This window comes from Neodiprion fabricii, chromosome 5 (genome assembly GCF_021155785.1).
Source record: "Neodiprion fabricii isolate iyNeoFabr1 chromosome 5, iyNeoFabr1.1, whole genome shotgun sequence".
NCBI lineage: Eukaryota > Metazoa > Arthropoda > Insecta > Hymenoptera > Diprionidae > Neodiprion > Neodiprion fabricii.
In genome coordinates this window covers 30,120,901-30,145,881 of record NC_060243.1, presented here as the reverse complement: position 1 = coordinate 30,145,881, position 24,981 = coordinate 30,120,901, and the positions used below count along the sequence as shown (strand labels likewise).

Here is a 24,981-nt window from a genome sequence, read left to right as displayed (position 1 = left end):
TCGTGACTACGATGATGACGATGATGACGATGATGACGATGATGACGATGACGATGACGATGACGATGACGACGATGATGATGATGATGATGATGATGATGAGAATAATAATATTAATCACATTATTATTGTATTCTCGTTAACGAAAGATTACCTCGTGACATACGAGGAGGAGAACGAACAACGTGTGGGATATAATCGATCGAGCTAAAAAGTAGGACGAAGCGCGTACCGTACGTATAAACGTATAAACGTACATACATGCATGCATACATACGTATGTACGTACATACGTAAGTATATTATACATACACAAGCCGTAAGAGATTCGTAATTTTCCGCCATGAATCTGTTGTAACGAACTAAGCATTTGTAACGCGCGTATAAATCGCCGTTGGCGCGATGCGTTTAATTGTAAATGAAAAGAAGGAAGTAGAATGTCACCGGAGGAGGAACCGAATGAACGAAAAAGAAAAGTCTATTAAAATACACGTGACGGAGGTCTATTAAAAATATACATGTTTGTAGAGAAAGAAAAAGAATACGACGGGACGGTGAAAAATTAGGGGCAAAGGGGCGAGGGATGAAAAGAGAGAGAGAAAACAGGGAGTAAAAAATAAAGAGAGAGAAGGATAGAACGAAAGAGCGAGAAAGAGCGCTGGACTAAAGCTGCTATTGAACGGATAGGCGTGGGACATGAACTCACCCACACCTCTTCATTCCACCCACATTTTCCACCCTCCCGTCGTTCTCCGGCCTTTTCCTCGTTCCCCCTGCCTGAACTCCTCTCCCTCCCCCTTTCTGCCCCCCGTTTTTCCCGCTCACGTCTCTCCTCTCCTCTCCTCCCTCATTCCCTGGTCCCTCTCTCCCTCCCTCCCTCCCTCCCTCCTACCCTTACCGTCTTCCTTACTCCGTACAGTCGTTTTTATATAGTTCATTTATTTACTTTTTTTTTTTACCTTGTTATTTTTTCTTCCGTTTCATCAACTTTCTATAAAATTCTCATTATGTTAGAATAAAGTAAATGCAAACGATTTTTCATCTTGACCCATTGATTTAAACGTTGTTTATTTATTTTTTTTCTGCTAACAATTTTAGTCTCCTTTTTATCTGTCATTTGAAATTACTTTTAACCAATATATAAATAACATAATTATAATTGCTGACACTGACAGTAAATTTTACACGCATTCTAAAAGCACACCGGGATAATTATATTTAACATTCGTTCTTGGGTAAGGAAAATTCGGATAGTAAATTTTGGAAATTAATTGCTACTTACAGAAATGATTTCCAGGTCCCGCGTAATGATGCCCTTTGTAAGCGGCAAACAATCCTGGATTGATGCCAATCTATAACATAAAAATATGAACTGCTTGAAATTATCTATAGGAATATTTTATTCTCAAAATGAATTTTTTTTCATTAGCCACAATTTTGAAAAACCAGAAAATATTTGCGTCTATTTTATATATATATATATGCATTGTACATGTTTCTTGATCACTGAACACCTGATGCAAATTTGGCCCAAATGATTACTTATTTATTTCTTACTTTTTCTAGAACAAAGTATTCAAACATAGATGCACACATCATCTCAAATAATCGTCTAATAACTAAACTTTATAATCAAACCTAGAAACAAGAAACGAATCATGCATCCAGGAGGATAATAAAAATAAAATACAAAGTATCGCTGTATGAAGAGATGACCAGAACCAATGCAAAAATAATAATGGATGTGTAAACTAGTGATAGATTTACGAAGAAGTCTATTCATCGCAGGCATATAATAATAACAAAGTTACTTTTCATGCAAAATAAATCAGTTCGACGATGCTGGCAGAGCTTTTTAATTCCCTTTTTGGTTGTATTTGATGTCGCGTTTGACCAAACATATACTTCTTCTTGGAGGATTCTCTCCAATCTTGGTATCAGCTTCAAACCGATTTCTGGTCTTTTCGAGTCACTAGATGTTGTATGGCGAACTCCAATTGCAGGTGTTATCCTCCTTGAATAGTCTAATGCTCCTTATCTTTCTTTACTATTCTGCATCTCATCCAATATCGTCTGAGGACTCGCAATAACTTGATGATCGAAGCTGGTGTTACTCAAATATTGTTTCAGCTATACCCTGATCAGTACTAATCACTAGCTCACTCATAGCTACAACTGGAACTTATATAAACGTTGAAAGAAATATGTGATAAAAATTTGTAGATCCGACAACTTGACGCTGCTGAAAGTTTTCAATTAACCTCAAGAATCAAATATTCAGAGAGTCGATGTTAGAGGTAGAAGAAGCAGCTAAGCACCGTACAATCAGTACTCTTATTCAACTGAGAGGAAACGATTTAAACGCACCAGTTGGATTTGATTTTCAATCACTCCGACTAATTCAATGCAAATGTTCTTCTACCTCCAACTCATTACAAAGATAAACAATCTTCAATTATGACAATGCTGTTCCATTTTTCATCTGGTTTGTTTTACCCTGTTTACAAATGTTGCCTCATTCAATTACTTTTCCTCTTGACTTGTTGGATTGCTCATATATCAAATTTCCATGAAACTTCAGACATTCTCAATCCACTTTAATGATTCATTCAACTTTTGTGTTTAACATTTTTCTGCGCATCTATAACTTTTCAATTGTTAACAGAGAATTACTTCATCACTACCAATGTTTGCCGAATGAACCAACAGTTAACCACCGAGTAATCATTAAAACTTACTATAATAATGTCGAGATTACTCGTCAGGTGATCCGGCAGCACTCGTTTACTAACTTCCTCTTCCGGCATCCCATCAAATCTGTCGTGCTTTTTTCGCTCCTTGTAAGTCTTTGCCCGTTTCTTGGCCTCTGCCAGTTCGGCTCTGTAAATACAATGAATTTCAAATGAACGGGGGCAATTTTTATATTGACCAAGTCTATTTGAGTCAGACAGAGAAGTAAAACCAAGAAAGACTCCTACTTGAGCATCATATTATTTATGGGCAAAAAGAAGAGGATAGTTCTTACTCCTCCGGCGTCAGTATCATCTCAGACTTCTTCTTTCTGCCTCGTTTCTTGGGTTGGTGCGGTAACTGAGGATTCGTCCCATTCATGGCGAGGCTCATCTGAAGCTGACTCGTGATATTGCCAGGCGAATGGTTCTGCAGGTGAACAGGAGGCGTCGAAGGTGTTCTAGATTGAGCTCCTCCAGGACACGTCATACTTTCCTGATTGCTACCTGGACTACTCGCCGCCCTCATACCGCCTCCCATCGACATTTCCTCATCGACAAATGAGTAAGGATCGACAGGTGTTTCGCACTTGATTGTGACCTGCGATAGTTAATCGTACATTGGTTAGTTTTTTTTCTTTTTCTCACTCAAAAAAACCTGCAGAGAGTGTACTTATCAACATTTGCAAGTAATAACGATTCCCAACTTGAAACCCACCTGATTGAGATTCGTTGTGTTGCTACCTGGCTGTTGAGATGTCGCAGACATCGGTGTGAGCGGTGTGTGAGGTGTGTGAGGTGTGTGTGGTGTGTGAGGTGTTAGGGGTGTATGATATTGTTGACTACTGTCGCCACCCGTACTCCTGAGTTCGAGATCCGGGCTTGTTTCGTAGCCATCGTCCCTGGCTTCCTGCTTCACCATAATTCCACCTGAAATAAGGAAGTCAATGATGAATCGTTACCACAAGAGAAATCCTGATGACTCAATTATTTCCCTTTACTTTCTTGTAAATATATTTTTATAGTTTTATCATTGGTTTTATTCGAACGCAAGTAAGTTCAAGGAATTTTTCAGCGAATGCGAGTTTACTTCTGTGATTGCAAACCGTCAGTTTTAGCATTCAACCAGGAAAACCGTCGATGCAAAGTTCCTTGTTTACTGAAATGATTCCACTGTGTTTTCTTGGTACAAACCTTGTGTGCTTGAGCAATTCATCGTCTGGCCATTGGGAACTCCATTTTGAACCGGAGAAGGATATGACCTGAAACAAATACCGGTTTAGTTAACAAAATTCTGAAACAATGCTGCGTCATGTCACAAGAACATTAGTTCTCTTGCACAAATACACTAGAGATTAAGTAGAACAAAAAAATATCTAAATGTGTTGAGAGCAAAAACCCACGTAATTCCGACTATATTCAATTAAGGGTCTTGGCTTTTCTATGATCCGTGTACAACGTCAGTCAGTCCAGCTGTCATATGGCTTAGGAGTATTAAAGGTTTCTAAAGATCAGAGGCCAGTGCCAGTCCGACAACATCTATTGTGACTACAGATACATAAAAATTTATCTGATGAAACAATCCATAGGTGAATTTTGCAATTCAAGATTTTTTTGTGCATGTTTTGAGTTTAAGACCTGAAAAGTTCAAATTTCTGTTATGTTGTATCTACTGGTACTAGTACACTATTGAAGTATCTTCAATCCTATGTTTCAGCAATAGGCGAATGACACAAGATTGTGAAAATGGAACAGAAGCAAAGGACTGGTGGAGACTTGACTTCTACAAAACAGGTATTTGAATGATCAGATGGAAATTGACGTTGATTATTGGAGTAATTATGGAGAAATAAACCGTCAAAACAAATTGAATTTCCTGATACAAGTAATGATGATTATATTATTATTCGTCATGGCTGATTGTAGGGGAAAAAGAAAGCTCTCGCGAAACTTCAATTAATTCTTATATATTCGTCAAGATTCTGTTAATGCTATTCTAACCGTCCATCCATCAATCAACTAAAAAGTAGAAAGAGGAGCATCTTTTACTTCAATCAGAATTCATCCCTCTTCTATTACCACCAACATCTGTCCGAATTCTTTCAACTTTTTTTCCAATCAAGATATCAGAGTAAGATGATTTTTCACGGTGTGATTTACACGCGTTTACGACCCTGCAACTTTGCAGGGTTGTATAGTCGTTACTCATTCATCAATAAAGTGCGAATAGAATCGTTGGCTTATCTTGACTGAATATCTCCCCTTGTACAGGATTTTAAACGTCAATAAAAGGGACGTGTTGTACGAATAAACATAAACGAAGGGTTGTCCCTCGGTTTAAAAAAATAATCAACTAGACGGTCTCATTAGCGGTGTCAGTGGGTCGTTCATCAATTATCCAGCAGTATCCGTTTTGCTTATCGTTTATACTTTCATTAATCACTAACAATAAGTAAGCAGAACAAAATCCCTATAGAGTAATAACTTTTAAACAAAAAATCTTGAAACTTGACCTAGTCATTTTCGGTTAAAAAAATAAAACTGAAAAACTTTCTACCCGTTGTCAATAGCACACCAATTTTCCATCATCAATCCGTTTATTAGTGTAATTCGTGTTTTTTCACCCTTATATACCTAAACGTTTCAGGAGGTATGACGAAATTCCGTGAAAAATTGTTTGATAAACCATCTATCATTTATACTATCTCAACACCGTCTTACAGAGACGAAAAAAAGTTATTGTGTAACATTTTGTTCCATTTTTGTGCAACATGACCTGCATCGCAGTTGCGGTTGTACTTTTATTCGATTTCACGTAGCATAGAATAAAAAATACGAGATTTAAGTTAGTAACGTTATCGTAACGAAACTTTAGGGAAAAAAATCACTATTTTCTTATTTTTACAATAACTGAAAGAACAAAGATTTCCAAATACAAGTATGTTTTGTTTTACTACGATTTACTGAATTTCAAACAATTGCAAAATCACGAAATAACGGTCTTTCCTCAGTCTGAATCGTTACGGTAACGTTGCTAACTTCACCACGGTGAAAAAGACCACCATTCTTATTTCAATTCGTGACTCGAAATCTTTGATTTATTTTTTATACCCTGTATATTCCCTCCATAAATTATCGTCGCCGATTATCGCCACAAAACATGGCGCCACCTGTGCTGCTGGCCAACCGAGCGTGTATAAATAACGTGAAAGACTTGAAGAAATTTGAGAAAAAAAAACCCTAGATGCGAAAAATGGGGGAAAAAAAAAATTCCAAATCACAGAGTAATCATTGACAACGGCGCAGCAGCAGCAACAGCAGGTGTATATAACCAAGGTAAGGCAAACCGAAAGAACCCCCCCCCCATATATTTTGACATGGAGTATACTTTGTATATACACGAGCGTATGTATACTTATAAATGTATGTATATATACGCGTGAGTGCGCACACAACGCTATGTATGCGTGTAATATACTCTTACATGCCCCGTGGTGTTTATATACCTATATATATGTATAAGGTATACCCATCTACCTCCTTCCACGTGTAAATACATAGTGCCGATGTACATACATATACCCCCGGTATACCATGTTCAAGGTGGATACATGCGTTGGCCCCGAGTGTATATGGCTCTCCCTGTATCTACGTACCCTAGGTATATACGTCGGATCGTGGTACGTACGTGTATGGATGTGGCGTACATGTATTATGCTTAGCGCGGTGTTTGTGTCTGCGTACTTGGTTGAAACGACTGGCGGGGAGCTGGTTGCATGGGATGAATGGGCTGGGGGGTGACGGGGGAATTGGAGGAAGAGATGGAAAAGGGGGAAGAAGAGGTGGAGGCGGAGGTGGAGGCTACAGTGTGAGGAGGTAGCGATGGGTACGAAACAGCGTGTGATAAACAATTTCCGATTAAAACAACTCGGAAAAAATTATAAATTATACAATGCGCTACGACTCTATTTTATTTTTTTATCCACTCCACTCTATTTTCAAGGTGTAGAACACACGTGGGTAGTGTAGCGACAAAATTTAACTCTTCTTGTTTGATGCAATTCTGTAGAATCACCTACTTGACACACTGGGGTCGTTTGTACCCCAATGACAAAAATCGTTATGAAACATCAACTATTAAATATTTTCAATTGACTTTTTTTGGAAGAACTTAAAAGGTTACTTTTTTGAAACTGTATAGGTTGAATAACAAAATATCAAAATGCCGGATGGCGCCACAGAACCGATGTTTCTAGATTTAGGTAGTTTAAATTAATGAAGAAAAGGCGTGGAGTTTCTTTGTACCCCAGGGTGTGAAACAAGGGTTAAATTGCACAGTCACTTTTTTATTCCACTACTTTCATTTCATTATAATTGATTATAATCTGCGGTTCCGCAGCGAAAAAATAAGTTTCCACAAGTTACGATGAACTTTTCATAAAAGTATCATAACTCATCTTCAAATTAATTCTCTATTCTCTATGTTTTTCAACACGTGTGATATCATTATTCTTCAAAATTTTCATTCATTCATTCATCTTTTTACTTTATATACACGATCGTAGTGCGTATAAAGAATTTGAAAACATTCGCAGCTACTTTTGCCAAAATTTTAACAACTATTACTTTCATCGATTCATCAGTAAAGTCATTTTAACTTATAAACATATAATAGAACAAAGAATATATATCGAAAGAAAAAATTACTTGAATATCTACAGAGAGAATCGTAACAACGAATAAAAAATACGATATCGCGAATCTGTTACGAACTAACAGAAGTAACGTAAGACGTATAATACAATACGATGGGAAGATAATTTTTTTAAACGCAAAGCGATAACAAATTACGAAAAATAATGATAATAATAATAATAATAACAATAATGGACAAACTAAAGCAAAAAATTAACGTTTCTTTCAAATTCACAGTTTCATCCCTTTTCTTGCACGTGTATTTTTTTTACGCCATGGGGGCTTGTAGCCATCAGTTAATCCAGCAGGGGCTGCTTGTTGCTAAGGGAGACCCCCAGAAAACTCTTCGCACACAGGGAACAACATTTATATATGTATATATTTATATGTATGTGTGTGTGTGTGCGTGCACGTATGTATGTGTACACTATATAATACACTGTATACATACACCCAAGTCGCACGCGCGCCAATATATATTACGATATATATAATGTAGATATACTGTAGAATACATACGTGTATATGTGTATATAGATAAACATGTATTGGCGTTTACGTGCAAGTGCGTATGTATATGAATTCATGTTCGCGCATACAAACAAAACCCCTCCGAGCCTCCCTCGTCCGCATGAGAGACAGACACGAACGAGTTAGGTGGTGCGATGCCCACATACATGTGTACGTGTACATATATGCACGGTAATGTATATGGATAGGTATACAGTGTTATACACACGCGTTGCTAAACAGTGAAAATGTCGATAAAGGAAAAACCACAGGGCTAGCTAGGGTATAGGCCAAAACTAAACTATCCTAGCTCTTTATCCCGTAGCATAGTGTTTTTGAATTTCCCGGGGAAAAATTTGGACTAATGCGTTCGTGAAACTATCGCGTGGTAGAAGGGAATAAAATTTTGAATCTCGTTCAAGTTTTGATGAACAAAAATTGTAGGGACTTGTAACATTGACGAATAATCGAGCTGATGCATCTTTGTGTAGGTGGTGTTCGTGGATATTGCGAGTCGCATTTTAATACAGAGAAGAAGAAAAAAAGAAGATCGATGAATGTACGGCGTTAAAGTATTATCACAGTTTCCCACTCACAGAGCGTTTGCGGTAATAATAAGAAGAAAAAGAAAACTAACGTAAGAAAGAAAATAAAGAAGGAATGAATGAATCAATCGAAAAAAAGAAATTGGCGATCAAAACTGTATCAATATAACTAGCAACAGGCTGTTGATACTTTGCCAGCCTCTCCTCACCGTTTCTGCTGCTTCTTGTCACTTAAATCTTTCACGGCTGATATATTTCAAAAGAAACAAATGTTATTCGTGAAAATAATCGAACAAAAGTTCCACGCTCGGCGAGTGTTGAAAAAAACAAAAAAAAAAAAAAAAGAATATTAGGAGAAGGAGAAAAGGTGCACAGCTGTGAAGATCGGGGGTTGCTGAATTTAACGTGGGATTTAGTACAGAATCCTCTTTTTACACACCCTGTCAACGCGTATAAGGATGTTTATGTCAATAAACTGTAAATCAACCTGCAATACGCGGAAAGAGTACAAGTTTTTATACTTCTCAACATCCTAACCGAGTTTTTGGATGTAAATTAGGTTTATAATACAACGAAGCTTACATTCGATGATGAATGATCTTCGAATCGATATTCAAAAATATGATTATATAATTTACTCTCAACAGGTTGTGTCGGAAAGAATAAATAAATAATAAACAAATGTATGCACTCGTGAATGAACGGGGAGAAGTTGCGAATGAGGGCGGGGGGGGGGATTTTCGACGAACGAAAAACGTGAGGGAATTTCACGGACCAGCTTCGGAAAGTAAGAGAGCAAGAAAAAAAGAGAGAGAGAGAGTAAAGGGGGGAAGAAAAACGGTGGATGAATGTGGATACTTTCTTCGCGAGGAAGGCAATCAGATTTTATGATGTGAATCAATCTTGGCTCTTTCAAACCTTAACCTTACCCAACTTGGCGAAAGGAAACGAAACGAAAAACCTGGAGTCGAACCTGAACCTAACATAACTTGGATCTCATCTCCCGGGGCACGTCTGCAAGTATCCTTGTTTATTGGTTCGTTTCTTTTCTCCCCCTCGCTCTCCGCGGCTCTTCATTTTTACTTATTTGTTTGTCAAATTTGTTGTGTTGTTTTTTTTGTTTTCCTTCCTTCTTCTTTTTATCGTCATAACTTTTCTCTTCCCCAACCTCCCAGTCGGCAGGAAACTTTTCAACGTCGAATTATACTTGTTTTTCATCTCATTCTGCAACGGCTATATTTAACGCGGTACGAATCGTTGACTCCTTTATTTTCTTACATGTTTAGATAATACCAAAACTTTTCCCATCTCTTTCCTCTCTTTCCTCTCTCTCTCTCTCTCTCTCTCTCTCTCTCTCTCTCTTTGCTTTTCTCTCAAGTGTGAAGCAGAGCTTTCGAGATGCGAAGAAAAGAACCTCGGGTCTCTCGAAACGTTTTTCTTTTTTAAATTATTACCATCATTCTTATCAGTCCTTTTCTTTATTGTCTCCCTATTCGGACCAATTTATCGTCAATTTCATTCGAATGAAAAAACTGCGTCAACTGCAATGAAATTAATATCTATCTCTCCTTTACAATTGATATGGCAAATCGATTCACCGTATTAATTAACTAATTGATCGAAACGTACGTGTAATAATTACACCCGGAAAGTTATCCGCACAACAATTAGAAATAAACGATTTTAACGGTGTATACAATTCAAGCAACACATGGTATATTTGTCCACAGTCCTTTTTATAGTTCAATATCACTTTTAAATTGTTTCACGCACGGGGATTCCCCGATTATTTTAACGCTCCGCTTCGTCCGCTCATTCCTGCCACTCTCCGTCACTCTCTCGCCGTTTTTTTCTCACTCTTATACAAAGTATATTTTCTACGCAAGCGATTCCCCTTTGATAATGCCATTTAAGATAGGGAGCTCTTGGAGGAAGAGGAGAAGAATGAAAGTTTGCGGGGGAGAATTACGAGATATCTTTTACTCCCCGAGCCAGCCAACTCATAGGAGGCATTCAGCCAGGCGACCCTGCAGCCAGTAGCAAGCAGTGAATCCCAGAGAGTTGTAGGAGGTAGTAGCTTCGCGACGGCGGCGTCAAGACTTTGACCGAGTTTTCATCCAACTACTAACAAACTGTAAACTCAGAATCCAGAACCCCGACCTGTGGCATCGTCTTGCCCGATGTTTTTTATTTTTTTTTTTTTTGCAAATTTTTTTATTCTGTTTTGAATTTTGTTTCGATTCAACGCGAGCATTGACATATTATCCACGAGTATCCTTAGGCTTTTTACCGCCGTTCCCGCAATCAGCTTAAATCTCAGATATTTCCCTCCTTTTAATAAGCGTTACGTAAGAAGTACGAAAATTCAACCTTTAGTTGCGGCTACTGAATTCGAAAAATCGTAAAGAGGACGTCGACCTGATTTCAACGATACCCATGAACACGTCATTTCGTTTCAAGAGTCCTAAAGTGCAACGGTCGATATCCGTCGTGCGCTCAAGAATGCGCAGCAATTAGCGCTGCGCCGTCTGACTTTAAACCGCAATATCTTACGATCGGGTGTGTCGAAAAATACGTTGTGACGTATCGTTTTACTCGGCCCTGAATACTCTTCGCGTATTCAACGCCGAAATGATCTTTGTTGTTGAATTGTAAATTGAAAAATTACAGTAGCAGAGAAACATGACTTCGTCCGCGCTTCCTCACCCTGAACCTAACATGACTGAGTGTGTTTCAACGACATTGTCAAACTCTGTCTGACAGTTTGCCGACTCTTGTTCGTGCCCTAAATATGGACTGCTTATCACGTGTTACTTATCGTTTCCTGGAATTTATCGTACACACGTTTCTGCGTGGAATGTATACGGTGGGCTATATAGTCAGTTAATACATTCTCAAATCACTACCAAAGTTCAAGCGTGTTATATAAATATTATGAACGTACCGCGAGAATAAATATTGCAGAATTAATTACAAGTATGTAATATATATATATATATAATCGGTACGATAACCTTTACTGTCGCAAACAAAAATTTCGATTAACAAAAAAAATTTAAATACAAAGTTGGGAAATAAGCTTGTACAAGCAAAACTGAAAGAAGTAACTATTAAGATCGGACTTTAACATCGATAAGATTAACGGTGTAACAAAAACCCGCACGTATGTATATAGTACCGAAAAAGTTTCGCTCCGGGTAAACTGAATCGTACCCTTTCACCCAGAAAAAGTTGATCCAAGGTCGGAGCCTCATTTCTCATTCGTATACGTGCGTATATATATATACATACGATCCCAAGTTTTGGCGCGAGTTTCAAACTTTTACTTCCTACTTTTGTCTCTGTTAATGATGCAAGAAAAAAGTTTGCCAACTTCCTTTTCTTCTGGTTAATTTCAGTTTTATTTTTCCTTCCTTTCTTCTATACCTACACCTATCCGCGCGTAAAGTTGGCGGAAGGAAGGTCATGTTTTGTCATCGATTACCTTATATCATTGTCTGCATTTAACATGTAAGGGAAATGGCTGGTGTACGTGTATAATGTGCGTTACATACGTGTACGCTTGAAATTCAAACGGACCTCGTATGGCGATTGTTAATTTCGATATTCTTGTATAACAGTGTTGCAGAAAAACTGCATGTCGGGAAATTGAATGTCGTCAACGTTTGCTCGCACGAATCAACGTTAGGTTTTAACGGTCAATGTTATACATAGGAAATAATTGATAAAAGATTAACAAACATTGATTAGATTTAAGTTTGGAAATATTGGAAAGCAAAAAAAAAAAAAACAAAGAAAATAATGACGTTTTCTTCTTGTACGACCAACTCTTACACAATAGCTATGCGATATTGAAATCGACGACACGAAACTTTTCACCTGTCGCCGATCTAACATAAATCAACATATTCATCGGGTCAGAGTTCTTGACCTCGGTGAAAAAAATGTGATTCATGCGAAGCGAAGGAAAAAACAGGTGAAGTTTACATAGTGTGCGAGAGGCACGCAAGCGCGTAAATTTTTCCCATTACGCACGTACCGCACATATTTTATATGACGATAACTAGAAATGCGATAAATATTTCAAACGAACCGAAACCCGTGGTGGGAATTATGAGAAAAATGGTTTTCTTCCAGGAAATTTAACCGACTTTCAAAAATCGAGGATTCTCAATTTTTCTTTCTTTGTTTATTTCGGCGAAAAATACTTTATCGCCCGTTTCTCTTTGTTGCGCAAAGCAAAAAATAAAATAAAATAAAATAAAATACCGCGCTTCGCAACGCCGTCGGATAACGACGATGCGTACTGTCGTACTTTCTATCGATAATGATGATTAGTCGATTGTCCAACAAAAATGGAGACTACAACGACGACGATAACAATGAAGTAATATCGTTTTACAATAAGATAAACTTACATTTTGTAATGGTGCTGCATGTGATGATTATGTCCAAGGTGTAAGTCGGCATGCTGGTGTTGCTGCTGCTGCTGTTGTTGTTGTTGTTGTTGTTGTTGTTGTTGCTGTTGCTGTTGCTGTTGGACCTGCTGATGTTGGTGCTGTTGTTGCATGGGTTGGTGATGAGTCTGTTGGGGTGGATCTAAACTCGATGCTCCCAAAAGGGTAGCACTTTCCCGGAAGAGTGTTGCAACCTGCATTTTTCCTTCCCTTCTTTATCACTCTATATCTTCTCCTCTCCTTTATCTATACCACTTTTTCGTGGTCTTCGACCACTCACTGGCGGTCACTTGTTAATTCGAAAAGAGACCACATCAATACCCCTCTAATTTATTCCTATACGGGGGTATTTGTTCCAGGGTTTTGGATTTATCGCCCCAAAAGGCTAGAGTTTTATTATATTCATGATTGAACAGATCTCCCGACACCGCTTCACTTATTTTTTTTTTTTTTTTTTTTTTTTACGTTATATATTTTATTTTTTCTTTCGTTACAATTTACCCGTTTATTCTCGATTCTTCGATATATGGTACTCTTGACATCCACCAAACACCGATTTATATTCCACCACTTATTATTATCAATATTACCTATTACATTAATCGTACAAGTTACGTTTTAATGGAAATTAACTTCCAACCTCCTTTAAAAACTGACACAGTTTATTGTTGTATATGTAATACCGTTTAACATTTATTAATCCCTGTCTCCCTTCCTAAGTATATAAACTTGACGAAACAGAGAAACACACTGAGAATTAAACTCGATGTGAATATCAAGTGTTACCCAATCCTCGACACCACCGTGCAGCAGAGTACCTCTACCTACTACGGTTATATTTTCACACCACTCAAGGTTCAGCTGTTGTATTGTGCAGCGCACGAGCTCCGTAAAAAACTTCCAGATATCAGTGAGGAGTAATAACTTTTGTAGATTTTTTTTTAACGCAACCAAACTCACTCGCTCTCTCACTCTCTCCCTCTCTCTCTCTCTCTCTCTCTCTCTCTCTCACTGTATAGGTATGTTTGTTGCACCGCAGCTTATCGCTAGGTAGACTAAAGACAGTAGTCACAGAAGATATACCTCCTATTTTTGCGCGCAACAAACTTTCCGTACGCACACACAGGCAGACGCATACCAGCCATAAACGTTGTTATAAACCTTTCTTATCACGAACTGTATGCACACAATAACGCTGCGGCGAACTCGTAGATGGTCAACGTGTGAGCTTGTGTGAATGTAGTTTCCTCGTGCATACAGGTTTTGCGTGCGCGTGTGTGATTTTTTTTTTCTCCTACTTTTTCGTTTTTTTCGATATTTTTTTTTTTTTTTTTTTTATCTCACCGCTTCTTTCTTTGTTCCTTTGCTTCTTATTACTCGGAGAAACGTAAGCGCTCGGTAGATGTATACTCTCTGCCTTTCTGTTTTTTTTTCCTTATATATATATATATACATACATATATATATATATATATCTACTTCGTGTTTTTCTTTTCTTTTTTTTTTTTTTGTTTAATTATTTTTTCTCGTTCTACCGTGGAAGAAAAAGCGCGTCCTTCTCAAGAGCTGGCAATGTGCAACTCTATGAGGTATGTATACGTGTAATACCTCAAACTTCTTGGTACCGCGGCGATGTATCTTGTTGTTCGAAAACGACGAGGGGGATCTCAAGAAGTTTTCTTCTGCCGAGGTAACTGGACAAGATAACCTCGTCACAACGCCTACAAGATCTGCGAGACCGTGTTCCGCACCAGCAGCACCACAACCAACACGAACACCACCACTAACGTCTTACACAAACTATAGTTATAGAACGAGTACAACACCACCTTCTTTCCTCTGTACATGTTCAGCACCAGCAGCAGAGCTCATACCCTCCAACGTCCATACACACATACAATGAGTGTACGTGGTAATGTATATGTACACAATATATACGTACGCACACGGAGAGAAAAACACCGACACGAATATGTATACGTATATATACGAATTTTGTATATATAGAACGGTGAATCCTCTACATAATCCAAACCCCGAACAACTCGAAGTGAGCACCCGAGAAGTAATAGCGAAATCCGCACGGTATTATCTTATATAAATAATTTTCGGTAAGTCAATGACGGTGTACACCGTTTGTGTAAGGTGTTGTTGGAGATAAAGAAAAAAGAAAAAAAAACGAAATAAAAATTTTAAGGTAACCGAGAACAGGAAAAAAAAAAAGAAAACGAAAAAAAATTTAAATAAAAAAAAAAACAATGGAAACAATTATTTTGTCACATGAACAACATCACTTTTCCCCATCTCGCGCGAACCGTCGGTCGTGACTTGTGTAATTAAACTTGCGTAGAAGAATAATTGAAATACGGTATTTAATAAAGAAAGTAAAATGAATTAACAACAATAATAACAACAACAACAACAACAATAACAACCAACAATGATATCCAGCGTAGTATTTAACACACCGCGTAGCGAGGTATATTTAATTTATAACTATATAATAATACACGGGTTAAACTTGTTCTTGGCAACCATGTTCGCTTTTACCACGAGTGCAAATGTGCGCTGTGCCTGCCCCGTCGCTGGTGTTCACAGAGACCTTCTCTCTTACTGAGGACGGTGCTGGCGCGGTGTGCGTTTGTGTCGGTCGGTGACTGGTGTGACGGTGATGGCGGCGGCTATGGTGTGGTGGTGGTGGAGGAGGAGGCGGCGGAGAGGATCGTGTAGCAGCTAGCTTTACGGTCGCGTCGGGAGCGCAGCGTCGTCGTGTAGGTACACGGCCTCTGAGTGTGTGCGCGTCGCTGCGCGCGCAGCCGCTCCGAGCGAGCGAGCGAGAGAGAGAGTGAGAGAGAGAGACAGAGACAGACCTCCCAACATACAGAGAGGTTCTCCTATCCGATCCTCCCTGCCGCGGCTGGCTCGCTGGCTCGCTGGCTGGCCGTAAAGCGCAAACCGTTTCCTCCTACCGCGGTTCGCCGGCAGGCAGAGGCAGCTCGGCTCAGCTCAGCTCAGCTCAGCTCGGCTCCTCGCTTCGCGATCGCGAGCCAACAACCAGAGCCAGCCTATGCGCAGCGGTTGTGCACGCTACTACTTCAACTCGGTCGCCTGCGGCCTGCCCGGCGCACAACCGGTGAGTATCCTCGTCGTCGTGGTCGTCGTCATCGTCGTCGACGTCGACGTTCCCGCCGCCGGTTCCATCGTCGCAGCCGCGGTCGCTAACATTCCCCACCCATCCACTCAACCCACCCACCCCCCTCCTCGCTGTCTCTCTCTCTCTCACACCCCCTTCCCTCCGTCGTCAAAACTTCCACGGGGAAAAATCAATAGAATACAAGAAAGACTAGGAGACCCGTCCCTCCTCCCCCCCCCCCCCCCTCCTGCCCTTCCCTCACCGACCCTCACCTACCACCCCTGACGTCCCAATCCCCGTTTCGCGTTTGCCAACGGTTCGTTCGGCTCTGTGTGCGCCATTGCGCGCGGCCAGCTAGGACGTGTACGTGCATACAAACCGCTGCGCCGCGCAAACCTGCTGCTTGCTGCTGCTGCTACTGCTGCCGCCGCCGCTGCCAGCGGCCTCCGCTTCTTTGCATAGGGTGGGAAGTACGGAGAGCTCTTCTCTTCCTCTTTTCGCGCCGGTTTCCTCCCTCGTTTTTCTCTCTTCCTCATCAGCGCGGCTTACACTCTGTCGCATCTAGTACCTCTCTATTCTGTTGTACGTATACGTACACGCGCTGCCCACGCTCTGTCTCTCTTTCTCTCCCCCCTCCTCCGCCCCTCATTCTCGTGTCTCTCTCTCTTTCTCTCTCTCTCTCTCATCGCTTTTCCTTCGTGAACACGCGCGCACACACTTACACACTCATCATCCATCCAACCCAATATTTGTGAACCCGCGTGTGAACCTTACTTACGTTCATTTTCCGAGCACCTCTATGCGTATATGCACGGTTCGCTCTTACCCGTATTTCTTCATTTGCACTCTTCTCTTCTAGATCATCGGTCTCTGTTTTATCTATATCTCTGTCTCTCTTTCTGAACGAGGAAGAAGCCTTCGTTTCTCTCTCGGAGATCGGTGGTTTTACATCTCTTATTTTTAACCAATAAATAACCACCGCTGTTTAGGTATGCCTGTACTACTACACTTGATATTCGAATGAATGGGGAGGAAGAATGAAGTTGCCTGAAACCAATCGACGGGTCAATCAACGAATCAATGAACTTGCCGCAGAGACAGCTGGTTATCAAGATATGAAAAGAAAACTTTAAATTTCCGAGCGAAAGAAAAGATACAGGATGATTAGAAAACGAGAAAAAAAATCTTTGCTATTGTTTCTTTTTTTATTCTTACTAAAATATTGCTAAAAATGTGTTCATTAAATTAACAACTATTAAAAGACAAAACGTATAAGAAATGATACGAAATTTATGCAATTCAATGGCCATCATCTGCTACGCAATTTCTATAAATAATTCTATGAGTAGGTTTAGGTATAATATGAATGATGTGAATGGAAATAAAAGATTTTTTCATAAATTTTGCAAATAAAGTCTTTCAGTATGACACGACCCATAATAATCGTTAAGGCTGTTCCTGAGTCCAATTGCACTACGTACGAAGGTCGAGAGATACCACGGGCAGACGACAAAATTGCGGTTCACCGATTTTCCTGGATCTTGTACATAAGAATCAAGTCTGGATATCCTGGGCCTGAGGATGGAGATGTACACATGCGTAATATACGTACACATGTATAATATATATACATACATATATGTACACGCATTTTATCTGCCTACGTGCGGATACTGGTATAATAACAGCACATGAATGTATTTTTTTCCTGTATAGAAACAGAGAACTCTATATCACTTCATCGTACGGAGGATGTTGTAGAATGTTGATAAAGCGAACTAATTTCCGGATGAAAGAGTATAACGTATACGGGAATATGTTCATATCCTCTCCTGATTTTGATAACCTAATCTCTAGGGTGATGATATAATTACAGAGCTTGAACGTGTATCAGAAATATTCCACGAAATATTTTGCACATTATTTTTTCCTCAATAATTTATATGCATGTAGCTGATGTGATTTTTTACTGTTGCGTGGGAAATGGAAGATATTATTTTTAAAAAAAATTTTAACGACCTAGCGCAGGTTCGAATTTTGAATGATAAGAAAAAAAAAAAAAACAATCAAACAACAAATCAAGAAAAAAAATATATCGATGAAGAGACAGTCCTGCACTCGAGACAATCCGCATCGGAGTAGAGCAGCGCTCGAACTAACCAGAGGCACAAGAATTACTCTTGAGGGTTGCCCCGCGCCTCGTTCCCTCGACAAAACTCTGTCAACAACTTTCAATTTATGCCGAAAGTTGTTACGAGGAAACTTTGTGAACCACCTGACCTACGGGTCATCAAACCTATTACTTATAGTTCAAGGCTTCTTCTCCATTCGTTTTCTTCTCGTTTTTTCTTTTTTTCTTCTTTTCACACCTCTCATTTCATTGATCAGTTCTGTTGTCAATTATCTTCTCTGTTACTTTTTTTCTTCGCGTTTCAAGCACACGATACCACTTTAAAATCACCAAATTTTCCATATATATCGTTGATTATAATTTGTGGGGAGAAAAAATTTCCGTTCCGCATCTGCATGGGTATGCGTTACTGAAACTTGAGTAATGTTCATTTCTATTAAACGAATTTCGTTTAAAATAACTAATTCACTCCTGCTCGATTATATTATTTTCTATCCATGGATGACCAGCTACAGGAAATATTGTCATTTCACTTTTGAAACTCTTAATTATAGCACATTTCGTCTTGATTCTATAATCCGTTCGGAACTGCCATGGCTTCCGCCAAAAACATTCAAATTCTTTGGCAAGTCGTAAATTGTTTTATCGGGTTAGTTTCAACTGTCGCCATCTGTTGGTCGCTTGGTAACTTTACGTATATACACCTCAGAATAATGTTTCCATCAGTGGTTTTCATCGAGAATTTGCCCCACTGGATAAATAGATATCGATTAGTCTCCTCGACATCGAATTTTCAAAAAAATTTCACTGAATTCAATCTATTATAATACTTAATATACACTTTAACATACGGTTGAAAATCTCTGTCCCTGAATCGCGGAAGTAAAACTATCTAGAACAATAACTCTAACAAAAATTTGCAGTCTGAAATTTTTCATGCTATCAACAGTTTCCACAAAATTTGTAAAGAATTACAGATATAGGTTGAATCGTATGTTCCAGAACGAAACTATCGTCCGGACGTCGAGCGATGAATATGATTCGAGTCTATTCGTCAAGAGTAAAGATGATCCTCTTGTAGAATGGGAATCGGTTCAGTGTTACACGATGTCTAACAAACGATCAATCGGCGAGTCCGGTATCCTAGAAGATCATTGTCTTTACACAAAAAAGCCATTTTTCAAAGCAGAAAGAACCACGTCGTCCGATGGTTCTTGGCCAAAGTCCAAGGGCGAGATCGGTAAAGATGTTATGGTAAAAGTTGAGGAGACCGATTACGGAGGGTTGTACTATGACTTCGATGACTCGAGCGAAAAAACCGGCGTTGCTTTCCTGAACCGCGACCACGATTACTATTCAATCGAAAGCAGCAACAGCTGCAAGGAGGAACAACCATCTGCCGAGCAAAGTTTCTCCAGTTCATCGAGCACGAACGACGACAAATCGGTCATCATTCGTAATCTTGAAAACTGGCTCCACGCATCCTCCGAAAATCAAAACGCCTTTGACGGTCGCATAATTGCCACAAACGCTGGCCAGGATAAGGGAAAGAATTTATCTAACACCCGCGATGACTTTCCTCGGAGTAGCTACACTGGCCGGAATCAAGGCCAAGAGTCCTTGGAGCAGAATCTCTTCACTTACGGAACCAAGCCGTATCCTTCGGTCCGGCAAAGATACCCGGAGACCCGGAGCAAAAGGGGAGAGAAATATTCATCCGCAGATGTATCGAAAGTGAAATCTATCCAGGGTAAAAAAACGAACAGTGTTTCCCAATTCCCAGAGGTCGGAAGTGGCAATCACAACTCTCTGAAGGAACAGTCTTCGCACAATAGTCGCAGGATGACGCGAAGCCTCATTAAGAGTATCGAGAACGTATTTGGGTCTGAAAACGCACGCAATCAAGTCGGCAAGTTCGTTTGGGGACGGATCAGCATGGCCTGGTGGCCCGGTAAGATATCACTGACCATTTCGTCCGTTGGACGGATGGTGTCTTTTACATGGAATAAAAGTTTAACCGCTCCTATCACATCGAATTTCACGAAATAGACGGCCTGCAGACTTCTTCATGGATTTCTCGAAAATTTCATAGATGTCAAGAGGTTTCAGTGAAATTCCAATAAATCAGTTTCTTAGGTACCCTGTACCCTTCACGGTTGTCCATAAAATTATTAAAAATTTTACCCGCAATCGGATTCATTTCACGGTATAACGATGCGTGGAAGTTCACGGATTTCACTGAAATTTCATGGATATTTCTTCCAGAATTTACTTCTAGCTTCGCTCATTTCACTGGGACTTTGTAGAACAACGTATTACAGAATGCCAGGTACTTTTGAACACTGCAGCATTACGGAGGTGTACGACTTCTGCGTTTTAAATAAACATTATTTTATGGAGATATTTTGAATTATTATTTAAACCAGTACAATCGGTTTTTTCTTACCTTCTGCGCTTTTATCTTTCAAGATAACTTGCATCACGTTTCGTATTCTTGACCTTTTCTAGCAATAGTGGTTGCCGCTGAGGATGTTGGGATTGAACCAAAGGTGGATAAAGTTTGTGTTTATTGGATAGGCGAGGATCTAATTTCGCTGGTAACATAATTGTTGGATTACATACAGACGATATAAAATTGTGTGATTCCTAATGCGAGTCACACATTGAACGTAAATTTAATTTCCCGTTACAGCTAAACGAGAAAACTCAAGTTGAACCATTTTCAAGTAGTTTAGATAGTAGACTGCTCAGACATCTCGAAGACGAAAGAGTACCAAGAGATAGGAAGAAGGCCTGTTTCGTAACTTTGAAGGTAAAATTTTTTAACAGGCATTCGGGTATAATTTTGCCGAATTAAATCAAAATTTTGTGGTTCTCCGTACGATTTATTTTTTTGCTCTTAGCTTTTCTCGAAACGTTTGAACATCCCTTTGATCAAACCTCACGTAGCCTGGGCCCAAAAGCATCTTATGGGAAAAAACCACCGTGAGTACTATATTTCCATATAAACTAACATCTGGTTAACTAAAACGCAGGTGTGATACTTCTACCATATTTTATAGTGAATGATGTAATATGCAGTCCACTTCCAAAATATATACAACAACGGCTGGCCCAGTTAAAGCAGGAAAATACTAAGGCAAAGGCAAAGATTGAACGCAGTAAAGAAGAAGCACGTGAGTTTGGTCAGACGTCGAGGACGTCCACTCGATCGATATAATCAAACCTTCGTTTATTTCAGGTTCACCAAAATCGCCCAACGACTCGAGTTCTTTAAGCAGCGAAAATCGGGACAGCTTGGACAAGAAGCTCAAGGATAATGGTCCTTCTTTTCTTTGACACTATTCACACCATCTTTTATTTTTCTTCTCACCCTGTAATCCATGTAAAAAGTATCAATCCTCTTTGCTTAAACCCTCTGATTTGCTAAATCTTCTCTCACTTTCTTTTCTGATCTAATATGCGTTGTTTAGAATTTTTACGTTCTTATCTGTTTCCAAACCACCTTTTTGCTTCGGCTAACACTTCAATTCTTCAATGCAGGATCACGATCCAGTAAATTTCCCAAATACTTGGTCCGAAAATCGGCAAAGGAATTGCTTTCCAGTTCTGCAGAAGATCTCGTACTGCCACTGATGGATCAAAAACCGGGAGTTATCGTGTGGGGAAAAATCAGTGGGCATAGCTGGTGGCCTGGTAGGTTTTCAAATCGAACGATTCGGTACTCCACAACCTCGGATAGAACTTGATTAATAATTTATCGTTATATCTTTACCGGCAGCGATGATCATTCATCATCACGACTGTGGAACAAAGGAACCCAACTTTGGCTGCCAATGGATCCTCTGGTACGGGGATTATCAGTTATCCCAGGTAATTGGGTAGTAAATTATTTTAAAAATACTATCAAGAAGAGACACATATAAAAACTTGAACATTCCTTTATCCAAATTTCCAGGTTCACTATGAGAATGTAATGAAATTCGACGAGGGAATAAAGAAAATGCAGAGCTACGTAACTCAGTGTAAAAGACAAGTATATACGAACGCTGTTCTCAACGCCTGCAAGGTATGCTTCAGAGTTTCAGCCCGTCTACATCGTTCTACATAAAATATTCAACACTATTTTACACACAATTACTACTGACATGCATGACTGAGAAGTTTCTGATTCTTACTCAGGATTATTGTGCTCGGCTCAATTACGATACCAGCAAATGGACGATGGACGATGTCTTAGCTTGGGTGTCAAGTTTGAGTACCACTTCGAAAATGCCAATAATTTCCAGGCCAAATGACGAGTCTTCAGAATCGAGATATTCGTCTCACATTGTGGAAAAACTTAATGAGATGAAAGCAAATCAGGGTGTTGCAGCTGAACGTGAAAGCCAAATTGAAAACTGCGGTAAAGCAAAGATCTCGTTTAGAGTTGATAAAAATTTATTATATAAAAATTAAAAGCAGCATTTTAAAATAGAAATAATGTAACATCTAACTTATCGTTAGTCACGTTTTAGATGCTTTGAAAGCCGTATTTGCTGGGCTTTGTGACACTCTGGAAGTTCTGTGCATTATTTGTCTAAAAATTCACTGCAAAAATTTACAAGAGCATCCGTTTTTCAACTGCGTTCTTTGCACAGCTTGCTTGGTCAGTTATTAACGATTATTAATATCATTGATGATACTTTGTTTCACATGTACTGTAAACAAAAATTTATAAAGAATTTTTATTACAGGAAGAATTCAAGGCAGCTATATTCGCTTACGGGGATGATGGAAAATGCGTGAGTACAATGAACGAATGTTCTCTAAAATATTAATAAAACTGATTGTAAATTTTATTGTTCTTAACAATTTTTAGTTCTACTGCACTTTGTGCGCCGGTTCGGACACAATCGTCATGTGTGACAGTTACGATTGTCCTCGGTAAGTGAGGTACCTAACATTATTCGATTGTTGATGAGCTGAACAAATATTTCATACATAATTTCAGAGTTTATTGCACCGCTTGTCTTAAGTATCTGATAGCTCCAGCGGGCTATGATGAAATTCTGCTCAAGGATCCATGGCTCTGTTTTTTATGTGACGACTCTTACAAACAAGAGAAAAGTCGAATATTCAAACCACGAGCAGACTGGAAGAAAAGGATGGGTCAACTATTTCACAAAAACATTGACACAAGTTGGAATAAAGTATGGGATAATAGTAGAGAGAGAAAATCAATACGTGTACTGTCACTCTTTGATGGAATCAGTACAGGTAATTGAGTTCATATTTTACGAAAATGAGCTACCAAATCAGAAATAAAATATCTGTTGTTGCATGTTGGATATTAAATTTTCAGGACTGCTAGTGCTAGAAAATCTGGGCATAATAGTGGAAGATTATTACGCTGCAGAAATCGACGCCGATGCGCAAACCGTCAGCATGGCACATTTTGGGGACAAAATATACCAGCTTGGTGATGTCAGGAGTATAACGCAGGACGTTATAGACTCGATTGCACCCATCGATTTACTCATCGGCGGTTCACCATGCAATGACTTAAGCGTAGCAAATCCAAACCGATTGGGTTTAAACGGTGAGTTGCATTTCACATACTTTCATCACGCTTCTGTCTGAAGAAGGTTTTTTCGTATTTAAAAATACAGGTACCTTGAAGCTGCGAAATTTCGACTTTGCATGCATTTTCTAGATCCGAATGGAACTGGAGTACTCTTTTTCGAGTACTGTCGAATAAAGAACCTCGTCACTGAAGCAAACGGAGGTCACCACTTGTTTTGGCTTTTTGAAAATGTTGCTTCAATGCAGAGTCGATACAGAATTGCAATTAATCAGTAAGATTGGTGAACTTTTGAATTTTGTACTCAAACCAACAGCTTTTAGAGCTGGAAGATCGAGGTAACAATGATGTTTTTTTCTTCAAAGGTCCCTCAATTGTGAACCATACCTCATAGATGCCGCAGATTTTTCACCCCAACATCGGCCAAGATTGTTTTGGAGCAATCTTCCAATAGGGGTAAATTTTCCGCCTCCAGACCCCTCTCAAAATCTGCAAAGCGTATTGACACCAAATTGCAATCGCCATGCTTTGGTAAAAAAGATACAGACAGTCACGACGAAAGTAAATTCTTTGAAACAAGGTAAGTAATAATGAAACTGATATTGTCCATCATGCAGCATTGTCTTCAAGTTTCCACTAATTATTTAGATTTTTACACATTTTAATCAACGCATCTAGGTGTATCACTTTTGAAACCAGTTTTGATGAACGGAGCACCTGATTCTTTGTGGATAACAGAATTGGAGCTAATTTTTGGCTTTCCAAGGCATTTCACTGACGTTAAAAACCTTTCTGCTACAAAACGACAAAAATTGATCGGTCAATCATGGAGTGTGCAAACGATCACTGCAATTTTACGACCTCTCTGCTATTTCTTTTTATTAAAAACGCCGGAGTAAACCTTATTGACTTCCGATAAACGTACTGATATCTCTACGTTTGTCGATTTTACATTGACGCGATAAAAAAAAATGAACGAACTTTGAAAACCGGTCATGAAAATATCTTCTATACTTTATTCTAAATAATTTAGAAATATTTTACATCTAATCGTCAGAGGAACCTTTAATCTCTAAATATAAGTCATATCTAACGATAGATATACGAAAAGTGCAATGGTAATTGTTGTATTGTTTTTACGCATGCTCAAAACACTATATGAATAAATGATAACCGCCCTGTTATTTTATTAATATAAACAGTCTATTCGTTATTTAT

At 39.1% G+C, this 24,981-nt stretch overlaps 2 protein-coding genes across 4 annotated transcripts in view; one reads left to right on the top strand and one right to left on the bottom strand.

The window, feature by feature from the left end:
- The window catches only part of LOC124181942, a 21,607-nt gene extending 6,000 nt beyond the window's left edge, over positions 1-15,607 (bottom strand). Inside the window, exons 1-7 of one of the 2 annotated variants that reach the window (XM_046568675.1) lie at positions 14,020-15,607; positions 12,898-13,664; positions 3,924-3,991; positions 3,448-3,659; positions 3,026-3,330; positions 2,739-2,880; positions 1,283-1,352 (exon numbers count right to left, since the gene is read on the bottom strand). In XM_046568675.1, the coding sequence (XP_046424631.1) occupies positions 1,283-1,352; positions 2,739-2,880; positions 3,026-3,330; positions 3,448-3,659; positions 3,924-3,991; positions 12,898-13,136 (1,036 nt within the window). In that variant the 5' untranslated portion in view covers positions 13,137-13,664; positions 14,020-15,607. The remainder of the gene's footprint in view (positions 1-1,282; positions 1,353-2,738; positions 2,881-3,025; positions 3,331-3,447; positions 3,660-3,923; positions 3,992-12,897; positions 13,665-14,019) is intronic. The other variant, XM_046568676.1, reaches the window with a different exon arrangement.
- The window catches only part of LOC124181941 (DNA (cytosine-5)-methyltransferase 3B-like), a 26,236-nt gene extending 1,255 nt beyond the window's left edge, over positions 1-24,981 (top strand). Inside the window, exons 2-20 of one of the 2 annotated variants that reach the window (XM_046568674.1) lie at positions 4,447-4,523; positions 19,203-20,151; positions 20,709-20,797; positions 20,893-21,012; positions 21,104-21,185; positions 21,263-21,376; positions 21,442-21,522; positions 21,744-21,896; positions 21,982-22,073; positions 22,159-22,269; positions 22,383-22,605; positions 22,718-22,848; positions 22,937-22,984; positions 23,062-23,126; positions 23,194-23,459; positions 23,545-23,781; positions 23,896-24,037; positions 24,129-24,343; positions 24,442-24,981. In XM_046568674.1, the coding sequence (XP_046424630.1) occupies positions 4,476-4,523; positions 19,203-20,151; positions 20,709-20,797; positions 20,893-21,012; positions 21,104-21,185; positions 21,263-21,376; positions 21,442-21,522; positions 21,744-21,896; positions 21,982-22,073; positions 22,159-22,269; positions 22,383-22,605; positions 22,718-22,848; positions 22,937-22,984; positions 23,062-23,126; positions 23,194-23,459; positions 23,545-23,781; positions 23,896-24,037; positions 24,129-24,343; positions 24,442-24,662 (3,387 nt within the window). In that variant the 5' untranslated portion in view covers positions 4,447-4,475 and the 3' untranslated portion in view covers positions 24,663-24,981. Of the gene's footprint in view, positions 1-4,446; positions 4,524-15,894; positions 16,070-19,202; positions 20,152-20,708; positions 20,798-20,892; positions 21,013-21,103; positions 21,186-21,262; positions 21,377-21,441; positions 21,523-21,743; positions 21,897-21,981; positions 22,074-22,158; positions 22,270-22,382; positions 22,606-22,717; positions 22,849-22,936; positions 22,985-23,061; positions 23,127-23,193; positions 23,460-23,544; positions 23,782-23,895; positions 24,038-24,128; positions 24,344-24,441 lie in introns of those variants that run through there. The other variant, XM_046568673.1, reaches the window with a different exon arrangement.